Source organism: Rutilus rutilus (genome assembly GCF_951802725.1).
Source record: "Rutilus rutilus genome assembly, chromosome: 2".
NCBI classification, from domain to species: Eukaryota; Metazoa; Chordata; class Actinopteri; order Cypriniformes; family Leuciscidae; genus Rutilus; species Rutilus rutilus.
In genome coordinates this window covers 40,787,799-40,805,937 of record NC_140210.1, presented here as the reverse complement: position 1 = coordinate 40,805,937, position 18,139 = coordinate 40,787,799, and the positions used below count along the sequence as shown (strand labels likewise).

At 36.9% G+C, this 18,139-nt stretch overlaps 1 protein-coding gene across 1 annotated transcript in view; it reads right to left on the bottom strand.

Annotated features, from left to right (window-relative positions):
- Positions 1-18,139, bottom strand: part of slkb (STE20-like kinase b) — a 33,234-nt gene that overhangs the window by 11,859 nt on the left and 3,236 nt on the right. The window contains exons 2-9 of the mRNA XM_084401760.1: positions 17,918-18,082; positions 10,648-10,696; positions 8,029-8,178; positions 5,747-5,819; positions 5,476-5,670; positions 4,247-4,328; positions 2,444-2,575; positions 1,459-2,166 (exon numbers count right to left, since the gene is read on the bottom strand). Coding sequence (XP_084257886.1) covers positions 1,459-2,166; positions 2,444-2,575; positions 4,247-4,328; positions 5,476-5,670; positions 5,747-5,819; positions 8,029-8,178; positions 10,648-10,696; positions 17,918-18,082 — 1,554 coding nt within the window. The remainder of the gene's footprint in view (positions 1-1,458; positions 2,167-2,443; positions 2,576-4,246; positions 4,329-5,475; positions 5,671-5,746; positions 5,820-8,028; positions 8,179-10,647; positions 10,697-17,917; positions 18,083-18,139) is intronic.

Sequence of the window (18,139 nt, the reverse complement as noted above, 5' to 3'; positions counted from 1 at the left end):
TCAATATTTATGATATTTTGTGGATTAAATGGCCTTCTTTAACTTGTTCTTTAGTAAAAATAAAGATTTTTTTTTTGACCAAACAGCCTCATAGCCTAAAGATTCAAAATGTTTAAAATGTTAAAACTTAAACCCAGTAAATAAATAAATAAATAAATAAATAAATAAATAAATAAAACCAAGCCATGTCATTTTTCACAAACCTTTGTTAAACTAATAATTCACAATACATTTTTCATAATTTTATAATTTATTTTAGCCTATAGATTAAAAATGTTAAAACTTAAACTCAGTATAAATAAATAAATAAAATGAAGACAGGCCATTTTTCCACACAATAATCACTAATAATTCACAATATATTTTTACAATATATTTTTAGCCTATAGAAATATTCACAAAATTAATAATTCACAATATCTTTTTTATTTGTAATATTTAAACATTTTAATTGCTTAATCAATCAATCAATCAATCAATCTCTTTCCCTCATGCTTCCTCTCTCTCAAATAACAGCACAAGTCATCATAAGTCAGCATATCTCAAGTGACGTTTTGGAATTAGCAACTGAGCCTTGGATGAGATGCGTAAGAAAGTAGTCCCACACGCAAGAGCGTTTTAGGGCGGGTTCACACTTGTAGTTCGGCTTAGCGTTCACATTGGCATTTTAACACCAAACCTAAAGGCATAGGAATACATTCACAACCTGATTGGTCAGCTTTTATTACGCATATTTTGTGACACAATTTGCCAAACATCCAAAACAATGCTGTGTTCTGGGATAATGTGCTTGCTGTATGTGCGTAGCTACATATGATGGTATTTTGACCAGCTGAGAACAAGTGAATAGCTTATCAAATATGTAATTGAGTCAAAACAGCGGCAGGAATCCCTCTGTCACACACACAAACACAGATCTACTGCGAGGAGACCGAACTGTGATGGGCAACACATCATTTGCGACTATGACGAGAAAAAACAGGTGTGCTTGAGCATTCTGTCCTGTTTAGAGTCGCATCTTGTGATATCATGTCCTGGTTTTGGTTGGTTTACATGTCTTTGGTCTGTGTTGAATACATATATCTTTCAAACCGCACCAGAGTTGGTTTGGAGGCAGATTGAGACTCATCTTTTCAGCATCTCGCTCTGCTTGTTTGATGCGCCAGGGTTCAGATGGCAGCGTTCACACTTATTCAAATGAACCACAATAACAAAGCAATCGCACCAGAGTTCGTTTTAATCCAACCAAACATGCCAAGTGTGAACACACCCTTAAGGACAAAAATCTTGAAACAGAATATCTGAACAATGTTTTGAGGTGTAGCAATCATGGAATAATTGACTCTGTTGATTCTTTAAATCATAGACTATACTGACTCCACACTAATTTTGTGATCTTCTATTGTCTGGTGACTAGCGAGTGTAAAGTAATGACAGCTTTTAGTAGGTGTTTCTCACCTGTTGAGAGATGGTTCCTGACGGTTCCTTGGACTTGCTAATAAAGCTGGAGATGGATAAGTTCAGGTCTACGCTGCTGCTGTCAGCTGTCGAACTTATTCCCGAGTCAGAGTCTTGCTTCTTCACAAACCTAGGCTTCACTGGGATTTGTTTCTCCATCATTGCAGGTTTCTCCTTTTCCTCAGCCTTCTCTACTTCTTTCACTGGAGATACTTCTTTCACTGGCTCAGCTTGTTTAATGGGCTCAGTTGGAGTCTCCATTGAAGCCATATCTGAAGCAGGGACTTCCTTTACGAGCTCACCGTTGCCCACCACCTCCTTTTCCTCCTCCAGTTTCTCTCTATCAGGTTTGGCTGGTTGCTCCACCTTCTGGACTATAGTGTCAGCAGGAGTCTCTGGAAGAACAACCTCTGCTTCTACAGCCTTTTCTTCTACAGCCTTTTCTTCAGCTTTAGGTTCTTGAGACTCTTCCACAGCTTGTTCCTTGGATCCAGGTGCTGTTACATCCCGGATGTAGTTCTCGTCCACCTTCAGAGGTTCTTCTTCCTTCTTTATTCCAGCTATAAGATTATCATCTGGTAGCTTAGGTGTAGCGACTTCCTCTATCTTTTCAGGAACAGACTCCAAGGTGGACGGCGACTGGGGAAGCTTCTCGTCTTCAGAGCTGCCGACGCTAGCGTCAGATGGTGCGCGCTTGTGTCCGCGAAGCTGAGGGAAAGATCATTTTAAACAAGTTAATGGTTGATGCAGCAAAGATTTACAACTAATCTTACAATACAATCTTACTACTATTGCTCATACGTATTGTTAGGAATCAGAACGAAGCCCAAACATTACTTGAGGTAACTCTTTTCTTCTATAACTAAGCAGTCAGCAATCTGTACCTCAGGATATTCTCTTGGCCAACATTCATCCAGACTTTTTTAGGTTTAATCTTTCTCTGAAAAGTGTTCTAAATTTGTTGGCAGGCCTTATAATCTCTTACCAGGTTTCCTTCATGATCTTCTTCCTCTTCTTCCTCCTTCAGCTCCTCTACCTCCTCTGTGACCTCCGCCTTGGCCTCAGCGATGAGCTCCCGCAGGGGTCGGCTGTCAGTTACACTACTCACAAACGGGTGCTGCACAGATGAAGATTAACTACTATTACTGCAATATACATATTAAAATTACACATGCACATATTTTTAAGATACTACTAATTTTAACATTCACAAAAAGCAGTCTGATTACTCTGTTCCAGATAAATTCTTGGAAAATGTAGCATTTTAAATCTGATGTTATTTGCAATTTCAGGAAAATAATAAATTAATAATACAATAAATAACAATAAAATAATCACACACACACACACACACACACATATACATACACACAAATTTTACTAATACTGCACTATACTGACTAAATAAATTTAACAAATTATAAAAAAAAAATTCAAACAAATTCAAATGCCTCAAGTAAAATAACATCATTTTATTGTACAGTATGAAAAATGGCTATAAATGTGAGATTTGCTTATACGATTAAATTGAACAGTATTATTAAATTATTAGTGTTTTCAAAGATCTCGAGAAACAAATTCAGTCAAGTGTGTAAAATAAAATAAAACAATGAGAAGATGCATAAATAAATTTGTTTTGAAGGAATGAAGGAAGGAAGAAAACAGTGGTAATAAGTAAATAACTAACACCAGATTTACACAAATATATTTTACATAAATCAAACTTCATCTCATAACATTTTGAAACCTGTTAGAAAACAGATGGTAATATAATAATTTATAATAAATAAATTACAATAAACAACAGCGCGATTAAATTATTAGTTTTCAAAGATTAACTGAATGAAGGTAAAATATAAGGTTACACTTTATTTTAAGGTGTAATTGTTACAGTGTAATTATATATTTAAGTACTAAGTAATATTAAGCAACTAGGGTTAGGGTAGGATTAGGATTTGGTTGAGGGTTAATTGCATGTAATTATGCATAATTTACTGTTATTACTATGGTAAGTACATGTAACATATGTAATAAGGACACTGCAAAATAAAGTGTTACCAATATAAATGTAAACATAAGTGGAAATGAGCCTGCACAACTAGATTTCCAATAAAATAATTTAAAAAAAAAATCTAATACTGACTGATAACTGATATGGTACTGTCTGATATATTGCACATCACCATTTGGCTTAGAGAAAATGAAGCATAATTTAAGACCTTTAAGATTTATTGCATTGTACACAAAAATTGCTGTAAGCCAACTGTTCGACAGACAAGAGGAAAACGAGCACATCAGTGTCCCATGAGGATGCCAGTCTCCAGCTCTTACCTTTCTTGGCTTCGAAACCTGCTGTAGACAGTCAATAGCTGGTCTGAGAATGTGCAGCTTCTTTGATATTATCAACTTAATTGGAGGACATTTCTGTATTTTCAAGCCCATGTTGTCTCTTCAGAGAGCAGAATCTCTCCTGAAGTGTTTAGCACGTGTGCATATGTGCGCAGTTCAGTGCTAGGCTGGCCTACTTAAAGCCTCGGAAACAAAATCTCCTTTGCTGACGTCAAAGGATGAAGGCTGGTGCAGAAAGTGCCTGACACAGACAAATGAATGAACAGCTGCTGATTCATGTGGCGAGAAAGACACCTGGCCCAGCTGGTGGCCGACACAGCAGGATGACGGCGAACAAGGGGGCTTTCACACCAGCAATACTGCCCCAGATTAGGGAAGGTTGAGTGGATATGGCCTTAGATTATAAGTGTTGAAATAAAGGTAGGAAAAGTCAATTCACCTGAAGAAGTTGTGCTGTGTTCCATCTGTTGTCCACGTTCTTGTCCAGTGCGTGTTTCAGGAAGTCACTGAACTCAGGAGACCTGCAGACGGATGAAGAGAAGGTCATTAAAACGCTGAAATAAACCTATTTATTGTTAACCTATTAATCTGTTATATTGCGACAAAAAAAGCAGTAAGTACATCAACAAATAAAAATGATATAATTATATTTGTTTACAAATCTAATTTCAGGTATTTAAGCATAAGCCATGGTATAAAATCATGAGAAAAAAAATTATGTTATGCATTTTCGATTTTCACTTTGAGATATAAACACACATATAAACTTTTTTTTACTTTTTATTCATTATATATTAAAAATACATTTTAAAATGAATCTGTTCCATATTGGTAATCTATCAATTTAAAAATATATATTTATTGGAATTTTAATTTACTGTATATTCAGTTGTGGATGCTTTCCCCTATTTTTACATTTAGATTATTTTTGCCATAATTTAATGGTCCCTTAAAGTTATTCTTTGTAAACATTAATAATTTAATATTCAATTGTATTATTTTAAATGAGATTTTCTTTCCAATCGGTTATTTCGATTATATAAACATTTATTATTATAATCAATGTTGAAAACAGTTGTGCACAAATTTTTTTTTTTCAGGATTCTTTGATGATTAGAAAGATAAATAACATTATAAATGTCTTTACTGTCACTTTTGATCAATTTAATGCATCCTTGCTGAATACAAATATCTTTCCAAAAATGTCTTACTGACCACAAACTTTTGAATGGTAGTGCATAATGTTTCATTATAGATTTCTATTTCAGATAAATGCTGTTCTTTTGAACTTTGCATTCATCAAAGAATCCTGAAAAATAGTTTTCAATATTGATAATAATAATAAATGTTTCTTGAGCAGCAAATCATCATATTAGAATGATTTCTGAAGGATCATGTGCACTGAAGACTGGAGTAATGATGCTGAAAATTCAGCTTTGATCACAGGAATAAATTAAATTTTACAGTATATTCAAATAGAAATCAGTTATTTTAAACTGTAATAATATTTCACAATATTACAGTTTTTGCTGTATTTTGGATCAAATAAATGCAGCCTTGGTGAGCAGAAGACACTTCTTTTAAAAACATACAAAAATCGTACCGGTCTAAACCTTTTGAACGGTAGTGTATATACATTATACATATACAAATCACATTGTTTTGTACCATTTTGAAGGCTGCTGGAGAGTGGGAGGGTCAGCTTTGGCGATCTTGAGCAGAACTCTCATCGGGTTCATCTCGTGGTTGGGCGGTTCGATCTGCGCCAGCTCGATCAGAGTGACTCCTAGAGACCAAATATCGGCCTTATAGTCATACGGCCTGTCCTTAGACGTCTCGCACATCACAACCTCTGGTGCCATCCTGAATGAAAGAGAGTGTCAGCAATGCCAATGTATGCAAGTACAACTGGTCTCATTTTATTGAAACTCTAACTTGCCAGTAAGGGGTTCCAATGAAAGAGTCTCTTCGCTGGACCGTCTTTGTGTTCTTGGCAGACACTCCAAAGTCCGCTGAAAGACACAGAAAATGTTCTTTTTGGGAAACGTTCTGCATAAAAAGATGGCTTGTGCCATCTTTCTTCACAATACATGCCACTTGCTTTGATATTTTGTGATCTAATGCAATGACATTCAGCGGCTTGAGTGTCCATTTAGTTTTATACACCAACGTCACAGAGTAATTTACATCTGGTCAATGATGCAATGTTTATACAAGCTGCGGTTTAGTCTGACATGTAAATGACCCTCCTCAGCTCCTCTCTGTCTCTTCACCATGTTATTACGTAACTGTGAATCTGCTCATCAGCACATGGCATCTGAAATCTCCTGCTGCACTGGATTATATGCAGCTGATGAGCAAAAAAAACTAAAAACACTCCACCGTTACTCTGATAATAAAATTCAAGATTACACATGACCTGATTAACTAGCTGCACATACACAGCACGGTCCCTGTGGGTCCTTAAAAAGTCTTAAATTCAGTTTTATCAAATTTAAATCCATAAAAAGTACTTAAATATCTTGTTATAAGAAATGTTTAAAAACGTGTCGCTGTTGCGCGTTCTACAGGACCACGGTTTCAAAGCTGTTTGCACTAAGTGAACATCGCACATTTATACCAAGCAATTACTTTTGATCTACTGTCAATTAATTACGACAATGTTTACCTTCTGGAGTAAAAGTTTCTGTTTTTGTTCAAATGAACACATTATAATATATACATACACTCACCTAAAGGATTATTAGGAACACCATACTAATACTGTGTTTGACCCCCTTTCGCCTTCAGAACTGCCTTAATTCTATGTGGCACTGATTCAACAAGGTGCTGAAAGCATTCTTTAGAAATGTTGGCCCATATTGATAGGATAGCATCTTGCAGTTGATGGAGATTTGTGGGATGCACATCCAGGGCACGAAGCTCCCGTTCCACCACATCCTAAAGATGCTCTATTGGGTTGAGATCTGGTGACTGTGGGGGCCATTTTAGTACAGTGAACTCATTGTCATGTTCAAGAAACCAATTTGAAATGATTCGAGCTTTGTGACATGGTGCATTATCCTGCTGGAAGTAGCCATCAGAGGATGGGTACATGGTGGTCATAAAGGGATGGACATGGTCAGAAACAATGCTCAGGTAGGCCGTGGCATTTAAACAATGCCCAATTGGCACTAAGGGGCCTAAAGTGTGCCAAGAAAACATCCCCCACACCATTACACCACCACCACCAGCCTGCACAGTGGTAACAAGGCATGATGGATCCATGTTCTCATTCTGTTTACGCCAAATGCATTCAATGCATTGAAGCAACTGCCATGTGATTGGTTGATTAGATAATTGCATTAATGAGAAATTGAACAGGTGTTCCTAATAATCCTTTAGGTGAGTGTATACATACATATACACACACACACACACACACACACACACACACATACATACATACATATATATATATATACATAGTCAAACCAAAATTTATACAGACACCAGATATAATTTATGATATTTTTTTTACTAGTGGGTGCAGGACACTATAGTTAATTTATGTAAGAGAGGATAGCAAAATAAAGTAAACTGTGACATATTATACCCAAAAATTCTTTATACAGTGGACTACCAGTAAAATTTATAACAATTTGGGACCAAAAATTATTCCGACACTCTGACCTGACCATGTTTTGCTTAAGTGTTTTTTCTTTAATTGCTAATGCAAACTTTTCACACCACAGACTGGACAAAATGAAGCATTGCTTGGTAATTGGTTGACCTAAATTGGTATTATCTATTTGTGTACTTAAATTGAACAGCTGACAGCTATTCAACATAACTCATATGTGAGACAGTCTAACAGAAGAATGGCCAAAATAAAGTATCAACAGTTCTTGTCATATTTTATTAACATTTTCTAAACTACAGTTTATTAACTGTGATAATGTGAAAAACGTAGAAGGTGTCTGAATACATTTTGGTTTGACTGTATATAAACATTATAAATTAATTTATGTTTTATTTATAAATTTGACATCATTTTTCTTTAAAAATGGTTTAAAGAATAAAATGTGAGGTTTATCATTTAAAAAAACTTTGTCATTGTTTTTACAGTCATTTTACAATTTAGGATGTTACCATAGACACTGCTCTACCCTGTCCATATGCTATTAATTTTATTTGAGAAGGTCATAAAAATCCTCTAAACCCTCTCCCACATCCACTCACCCAGTTTGACGTCTCCGTCCAGTGTGAGCAGGATGTTTCCAGCCTTCAGGTCTCTGTGGATGACCTTGTTTTCATGCAGATACACCAGAGCATCCAGAGTCTGTTTACAAACCACCCTGATCTGCGGCTCCGTCAGAGGCCTTTCCAGCTCTACACACACATGAAGAGACATTCACAAACACACTCATTTCATTTATAGAGAACCAGCTAATTTCACCTATTACAATAATATCTAACATCTTTCTAACATCTGAGTTTTGAGTTGAGGAGGTTTCAGTCGAAATGAAGCACATTTTGTGTGCTGGAGGTTCGTGAAACTCAAATCAGTGTCCTTATTGATTGAATTTGTGATCCTCCGCTAAGTTCTGTTGTCATGTTTTTTCCTGCCTGCGCTAAACATGGAGCGAGAAGCAATCACATTGAGTGAACTGCCTCAGGAATTACTATGCAATATCTGGATTAAACATGATGAACATATTGAGCAATTTTATATAGTGGCCAAAGTGTCCTAAAATGAGAAAAGCTTCATAGTTTAGGCTGAAAATATCTCCAGGTAAGAAAATATAATAATATATTATAAAAATCTGCAATGTTTATGGCTGTAAAAAAAAGATATCTTTCAATGTGATAGGTCTACCATTCCTTAAAAAAATTGACATATTAAGGGCCATTATATATATACAGTATATATAAATGGCGTTTCAATAAAATGTGTATATTGTGATATACTGCACAAGCATTATCAACAAACATTTTAAAAAATTGTGACCACCCTGAATTTAGTTGGGTCACAGGGATATTGGATTGTTTGTATTTCTTTCTTTCTTTCTTTCTTTCTTTCTTTCTTTCTTTCTTTCTTTCTTTTATTTTACCTACACGTCTATTTCAGTTTACTTGTATATATATACAAGTTTTATTATTGTAGTGAGTTTACACTGGGCAGCTCTGCTGCATTTTCCGAATTCTGGTTGGCAGTTGAGAGAGTGGAGTTGCCGTGACGATTGTGGTGCATCCTTAGACAACAAAGAGGACCTTTAAGCAACCACTAACTATTGTCTCTCTCTCTCTCTCATTTACTGTTAAGGTTAGTTATTAAATTCATTAATTTTCATATCAAATGTTTATTTACATGTTTTAATGTCATGTGTATATCATATACATACATGCTTTTGTCATAAAGAAGTCCATTCGTGTATACTTACGAGCCCAGCCAGTTGTGTGAATTAGGCTAGACAAGCATGTCTGTACATATGGTTAAAGGGATAGTTCACCCAAAAATGAAAATTCTGTCATTGTTTACTCACCCTCAAGTTGTTCCAAACCTGTATGAGTTTCTTTGTTCTGCTGAACACAAAGGAAGATATTTGGAAGAATGTTTGTAATCAACAGATCTCGGTCCCCATTGACTTCCATAGTAGGAAAAATATATACTATGGTAGTCAATGGGGACCGAGATCTTTGATTCTGTCATTCTTCCAAATATCTTCCTTTGTGTTCAGCAGAACAAAGAAACTCATACAGGTTTGGAACAACTTGAGGGTGAGTAACGTTAAACAATGATAGAATTTTCATTTTTGGGTGAACTATCCCTTTAAGGTTCCTTCCTATCTTGATTTATTTATTTACTTATTTATTGTGATTTGATTTAAATATCTATATGTTATATGTATTTCAACGTATTTATGAATCCTGTGATTCAAAGTGTCTTAATGACTCTGAAGTACAATGTTGATTAAAAGACAACAAAGAGGACCTTTAAGCAACCACTAACTATTGTCTCTCTCTCTCTCTCATTTACTGTTAAGTTTTTAAACTGCTTACAGTCCTCCCGACTGCCCGGGACCTGTAACAGATTATTAATGTAAATTTTGGCTTACGCTACTTTTCAATAGTTTGGTGTAAGATTTAAAGTGTTTGAAACAAGTCCTCACCAAGGCTGCATTTCTTTGATAAAAAAATACAGTAAAAACAGTACTATTGTGAAATATAATTTTTAAAGTTTTAAATAACTGGTTTCTATTTGAATATATTTCAAAATGTAATTTATTCCTGTGATGCAAAGCTGAATTTTCAGCATCATTACTCCAGTCTTCAGTGTCACATGATCCTTCAGAAATCATTGTAATATGCTGATTTGATGCTCAAGAAACATTTCTGATTATTATCAATGTTGAAAACAAATGTGCTGCTTATTATTTTTGCGGAAACCTTGATACATTTTTTCAGGATTCTTCAATAAATAGAAAATTAAAATGAAAAATCTTTAGTAACGTAAGTGTCTTTACTGTCAATTTTAAACAATTTAATGCATCCTCGCTGAAAAAATAAATTTCTTTAAAAAAAAAAAATCTTACTGACCCTAAACATTTGAACACTAGTGTGTAAATGAAGACTCAACAGGCATAATGCTACAAAACACCTTGTTGAAGAGACATTGAATAAATCTATATATTGTCGCTCATAGCATGAACAATATTGATTAATAAATCAAAGCACAGTTAAAGTTCACCTTCGCCTTTAAGAATGAAATGTGTTTTTGAGTAATGGAAAGCAACTGTCCGTCGTAAGTGACCTTTTCCTAATGCGGCCTTGCGTGTCAAATGCTTTGTGTGAACTCACCGAGCATGACCGCATCGACGGCCCCGCCGGCACAGAACTCTATCAGGATCTGCACACAGAAACACGGTGAACATGAAACTGGGTGAACTTTACAAAAACACAATCACACTGTTTTACAAAAGCAGCCATTGATCGGCATACTGTCTTTATTTCTCAATGTTCAGTCAGGCACAATGGCAGTATTATGTTTCAGTAGACGAATCGGTTTATTCTATTGTCATGAACACACCTACATGAACCTGCAGGCACTGGTTTAAAAAAAACAAACAAAAAAACAGACTGCACTCATTCATAAAACCATTGTTCATTCAACTCACTCAAAAAAAATCTAGAACACCCATTGAGTTTTAGTGCAGAACTCCACAAACACAGTAGAATCTGTTGCACATCGATGGATAAAACCAGAGTTACAGTACAACATCCAAACCAGGAAATATTGCCCACATTATTAACTTTACAAAACAATTAACTTGGCAGGGCCGTGATTGGTCAAATTCGTTGCTGAGTCTTGAAGGCTTTTCTTGCTCCTCAAAATGGTGACTGACATAAGAGGATCGAGCAAGGGAGGCCTGTGTGAGCACGAGGAAGGATGAAGGCTTTCTACACATTAGCACAGTGTCGGAATTGAGGACTTTCTGTGCTAATAGGATTAGAGTTTCCGTGAACACCAGGCGGATGGAGGGGTCACGGCTGGGGCTAGTCATCTGGAGAGAGGGTGTACATGTATTGGAAGAGACTGTTTACATAGTCAATACTGAACGACAATAGTGTTTCCTGTATTCAGGAGTGCCGCCACAAATACTACAGTATATTTTAGGCGAGAGAACGAGAGAAAAATAGGTGCTGAAATTTAATACACCACTGTTTAAAAGTTTGGGGTCAGTACGATTTTTTTGTTTGAAAGAAATTTAAGCAATAAGCCCCGCGAAGCCGTGTTGGGCGTTGTTAGGCACGACGCGGAGCGGATTCATTAGTATTTATTTTATTCATAAAATAAACACCAGCAACCAAAAATATAACGTTATAACACATTTATTCCTCCGCCAAGCAATGTAGTTCCAATGAGGTTGCTAAGCAACACATGCAGCAACAAAGAATCACAAACGGCAGTTGCGCAGTAATACTAATGTAATGCGGTGTAATAAAGGTGTGTGTTCGTTGAGTAATTTACAACGGCTTCAAACGCGGCTCAACCAATCAAAATCAATCAATTGTTGATTGACAGCAGCGTTTCAACACAGACCCGCCCTCGCTCATGAGCGAGCTGTCAATCATAGTCTGCGCGGCCGGCGCGGTCATTGTTGATACGCTGGAGCACTGTCTATGAGCAGAATGGCGTCTAAGCGATTGTGGTGTTCTGTTCTTGTGTGCAATAAGGGACACAGCAGTCATTTTGATGTTCCTAAATCCAAACCGCATAAGACGCAGTGGCTGAGTTTGTTTTCGAAGGGAATATTCCCCACGATCAACGTCAATGCTTTCATGTTTGTGCGAATCATTTCACACCAGACTGCTTTAAAAAACGAGGGTCAGTAACGTTATAAAGCTGGTTTTGCTAAGAAGCTGCTCCTGAAAAAAGGATCGGTACCAACTATTCGTGTTCCTGCTGCACCTCCAGAAGAAGTGAGTGTAACGTTTTATTAACCTTTATATTAATATTAATATTTATATCAATCTTTGCAAATCGCTTGCTGCACGCTTCACGATAAATGCGGCTGTTTACACTCAGGGTACATTACGGCATGTTTTCTATGTACGACGTTCTCAATATAATTCATAATCCCACGTTTATAATGAACAGCGCGTTATGGTTATTGTGTTATTGTGTTACAAACGGTGTACGCACAGAACAGAGGGGCGGGGTGAGCAAAGCTCATTATCATTTAAAGACACATGCACTTAAACGGCGTGCTGAAAACAGAGCTGTTTTTGACCAGGTAAAATTCGTGTTTTCTTACAATACTAATGAGAATTTTTAATTTAAGTATATTACAGACTTTTAATTTAGACCCTAAAGAATCATATTAGCTTTTACAAAAATGGCATTATATGACCCCTTTAATATAACTCCAATTGTGTTTGGATGAAAGAAGAAAGTCATAACTCCTGGGATGCCTTGAGGGCGAGTAAATTATGGGAAAATAAAAAATTTTGGGTGAACTAACCCTTTAAGACCCCAAACTTTTGAACAGTAATGTATATCGACAATCAAACTTTCCCAATTTATGCTTGCCTCACTGACAGCACAAAGTTCACTCAATCAGCGCAGTTCTTTTTAATGAATCACATGAATCATCAGCTTGAATCATGGTCTAAATCAGTCTGAAACTGCATGGTTTGCTTCCTTTCTGACCTCAGGTTATGATGTTAGACTCAAAATGAGCAAAATTATTTGGATAAAAGTGCCAATGGCTTCAAATAAGAAACACATGAAGCTTTGAAATGGTGTTGAGGCCCATTCACAGCAAGAATGCTCACTATAAAGATAACTATAATGATCAGCATCCACACCAGCACACAGTATCATTCTGTGTATTACAAGCACACGCTGCAATGTTGTCGTCTGCCGCTTTAAATGCTCGAGTTCTTAAAGGAGTCATAATGTAGAAATTTCACTTTTCCACGAGAATCAATGTATGTTATGATTGCATAATGATTGTACACTGGCCGGGAAGCCGATATTTAAAAGTGAAGCGTTTGTTTACCTCGGGGTTTGTAAAATAGGCCACGTGCACGCGCACGAAAAAACGAGATTTTGATTTCTTCCCCTTCTTGACGTCAAGACGGGGGAGGATATACCAAATATGGACACCGCAAACCTATGCCGCGGGAAGCCCGCCCCTCTCCCCCTCTCCCCCTCAGATTCAGTTTAGTTGACTCGAGAAAGATGGAGAAACCGAGTGCACACCTGAGATGCTCTGTGGGTGACTGCCACAAACAACATGCAAATGTGTTTTATCTACCAAAAACGGACGAAACTATCAGGGAACAGTGGATGAAATTCATTTTTAATGACGCTGTCCCAACAACTCTTTCAAGTGGCGTATCGTTAGGTGTGTGTGCTAAACATTTTACACCGGAATCATTTACAAATTTGGGGCAATATCAGGCGAACTTGGCCTCGAAGCTCCGTTTGGGAAAAGGTGCCAACCATCAGGGACTTGCCAGAAATTGAAAAGGTAAGACTGTGTTTTTATTGCTCTACTGTGGTTAACAAATAGCAGCTAACAGCTAATGCGGCTATTGTATGTAACGTTACCTTCGAGGTAAACACAGGGAATGGACTCTACGAATGCTAGCCACATCTTTCGACTTTGTTTTACACTAGCAGCTACAGTAGTGACGGTACAGGAGTCCATGCTCAGTGGCTAAAACTGTTTAAATGCAAGTATGAAAACAATATACCACTAGGGATGCACCGAATATTCGGCCACCGAAAATTTTCGGCCGAAAATGGCCCAAAAGTGTATTTTCGGTTTTCGGCCGAAAGACTTTTATCACCGAAACAATACGGCCGAAATGTTGTGATGACGCAAACAGCAGACACCGCGACCTGCACGTGCTTGTCTGAAGCAACATTACATATCTGCGGTGTGGACGTATTTCAATATATCTAAGAGTGACCCACAGACAGCGATTTTCAAAACACAGACATCCCAAGTCTTCCGGAAGTTCCGGGAGTCTCCCGCGTATTGATACCGGCTCCCTAATTCCCGCAAATTAGTTCAAATCTCCCGGAATCGCGAGCGAGCATGAGCGCGCGAAGGCAGAGAGAGGGAGCGAGAGACCTTTGCGTGTGTGTGCAGAGCAGCCGTCATTTCTCAGAGGTTTACCTGAGCTGTTTATGGTTTTTGCAACTCACGTCCATGAGCATATAACTGCAGATATTATTTTGGGCTATGGCAGTATTGACCTAAAATATCGAAAATAGCTTTCAGTTAGTGGGGCTTCTGTAAGAATGTATATGGCAATGGTGTATTTTTTCTTTTTTCTTTGGTTGTGATTACAATTTCACTAACAATAAGTACCGTCACATTTATTGAGCTATTGCAGTATTTTGTCTATGTTTTTGTACCGCTTGGAAGTAGTAAAATACATTCCTGCAACCAATCAACGCGCCCCTCATTTGCATTATTATAATGACCGTCCACGACAGCCAAAACATCGCATAAGATCTCGCGAGACAATTTGCCTTTAGAAATAAGGGTCTGAGGGGCTCTGTGTTGATTTTTTTTCCACTTTTCTTTTTTAGAAGTGCCTAAAATACTATAATAGAGCATTTGGGTATCCAAGGTAACACAACATTATGACTCCTTTAAAGCAGGACGGATTCTGATTGGTTGTCAATATTTATTGTTCATCAGCTGAAAAAAATTAATAAAAATCATCCTGAAAGTGATTCCAATTATATTGTTTCTCTGTGCTGTTATTGTTATAGTTGTGGTGTGAACTCTGCTGTTCTTTTATATTTAGACTGATTTTTAGAACTATATCTCTATTGTCATCATCCTTGGTGTGAACAGGCCTTTAAAGTCTGAACCCTACGCTATTGTGTACACACAGATACAGCACTGAGAACAGTCACTGTTATTCATGCTCTTGAACGCTGTTGAACTGTGGGTGAGATGTTGGTTTTGACCGGTGGCTATGATAACACAATGGCCCACACAGTGCTGTCATTCAGTCCCAGAACTACAATGGTCATACTCAACGCACAAGACCAGGCTTCCTTTCCAACTCTAAAGTGAAGGATTCTGTCTATTTCCATTGATCCCACTGTCTGGATAGCAGAATGCACTATCAATCCTCATATATACCATATATACAAGCCTGAATTAGTATTTTGGACAAACTTAAAACTGTCTGAATGTAAGTGGCATCTGAAATTTAAGTTATCCAAGCTTTTCTACAAATACATGGAGGAAACTACTTCACACGGACAACTGAATGGCATTATTGATAGCAATGTGTTATTTATCCTGTTTAAGCTGTAAATGGCTGATGAATAATCCAGTTCAAACATTCCCTGAATCACAGCCAAATCAAAGCGCTCCTACATCTACATAAGGAAACGGGTGAGGCCGATATCAGTCCATTTCCTGGTGTACGGCAGGATAAGAGTAAAATATGGACACCTCTTCCAGTACAGTACACAAAGAGGCAGAGGATGATAACAGAAGAGGTAAAACAACACTGTTCTCTCTGTGAGAAAATGCAACATTATTCTGATGAGAGGTTTTCTGGTAAATCTCAAAAAACCTTTCAAGAACAAGTTTAGGTCATGTTCACTCCAAAATCAAGGGAGAATTTTTGTTCTAAATCATATTTCGCCTAAAACGGGCTTGATATGACAACCATGCATTATGACATTGACAAATAAGCACTAAAAAAATTATTTTAATTATAGTTTAAGTACATTACTATTCAAAAGTTTGAGGTCAGTAAATAAACAAGTTTGTAAACAAATTTATAATTTTATTAAGCAAGGATGCATTAAATGGATCAAATGTGACAGTAAAGACATTTATGTTATGTTTCTATTACTGTATTTATGATGGAAAAAAAGTGGAGGATGAGACACAATTTTTTAAAATAAAAACAAATCTTGTCAACCCCAAACTTTTGAATGGTGGTGTATCCATTCTGTACATCCTGGTAGTATTTTTGTACAGCCATAAATTTATGATGATTTACATTTTAAAGGGGTGGTATAATGCCCTTTTCACAAGATGTAAAATATGTCTTTGATGTCCCCAGAGTGTGTATGTGAAGTGTTAGCTCAAAATACCCCACAGATATTTTTATATATCATGTTAAAATTGTCAATTTTTGAGGGTGAGCAAAAACGCACCGTTTTTGTGTGTGTCCCTTTAAATGCAAATGAGCTGCTGCTCCCAGCATAGGGGGCGGAGCTACAACAGCTTGCACTCACACAGACATGCACTGAAAATTTCAAAAAAATGTAAGCCTTTTATGTTCAAACCGGATTCAGACAATGATGGAGAGACTCAAGAAGAAGTAACATGTAGAAGCAACAGGACGTTTCTGAATGGTTAGTTGGTGAATTTATGTAGCTTATGTGTAGTTATCTTCTAGTCATTGATTAGCATATTCTGCCTTGATAATTTATAAATCGTTTTCCGGGGGCGGGGTTAATGTACATTTTAGGGTTTGTGATGTCACTAACCCAGGAGGAATGTCGTGTAGTCTCTACCAGCCGTTTGCTGTAGTCCTTAAAAAGTTATTTCTTTAAAAGCAAATATCTCCCTTTGCTTTGAACTTTGAGCGTTGTAACTTTGCAGATGTTGTTTATGCTCAAACAGCAACATTACACACTAATTAAAGTTAGAAAAGTGAAATCATAATCAACCACCCCTTTAAATAAAATCACTGTATTACAACATTTATAGTAATACAGTAAAATAATGTACTCATCAAGCAATGAGAATCACCTTTGAGAATAAATGGGGAATACGGTAAACCCCGAAACATTTTTTTGGCCGCATTACTGGGATTTTAAAATTCCTTCAATTTTTTGTCTTTCTAATTGAATGTGAAATATAAAAGAGCACATGTACTGTCTGAATTTCATAAAGCCTCTAGGATTTGAACCTCTCGTACGTTTCTAATGTCCGTACTGAAGTGAATCTGGACTGAAGTGACCTGGAAGTTGAGTCCACCTCAACCTTGTGCAGGAAGGAAATGGTTTGAGTCAACGCAGTGAAAAATACATTATGGAGCAAAGAGGACACTGACAACATGCCAACAGACAAGACAAAGCAGGTTACTTTTGGTATGAAACAAAGTTTCAAATTATGTCATCTAAATAAATAAAAATCAAACAATAAATACCGTTTTGTGACTCTTTAATGTGTTGTGACAGATCGTTGTAGTGCCTCAGTTCAAGCGGCATGTTAACCGATCATCTCTTCCTACTCATTAGCACGAAATAAACATGAATGAACATCAGAAAGTATGTTTCAACAGCGGAAAGACATCAACACACAGCGTTTTTCAATTCCACCAACATTAATCGACCAACTCTCCTGTCGGGTTTGTTTGTCAGACAAAATTGTGGATTCGGCGTTATGATTAGTCAGATCGCCTGTCAATTAAACTCCCAGCGAAGGGTGAATTATGAGGCATATTAACATAATTAAACAAGATGGGTCAAAATTTTTTTTTTTTAAGTCAGATTCCAAAATTGTACTGTGGAAAAGAGAATAGAAATAAAATCAGTGACCATGAAAAATAAACTAAATCCACTCACCCACAGTTTGCTCTCAAAGTAAAACGCGTCAAGCAGCTTGACGATATTGTGATGATCACATGATGCCAGGATGTCGATCTCCACCATGTAGTCCTCCAGCTCATCTTCAGTTTTGGTGTCAATCACTTTTGCAGCAGCAAAAATGCCTGTCTGCTTGTTCTGAGCCTGAATAAAAAGAAAATTAAAGTAAAAAATAGACACGCAGCCCTCTAAATAAAATGA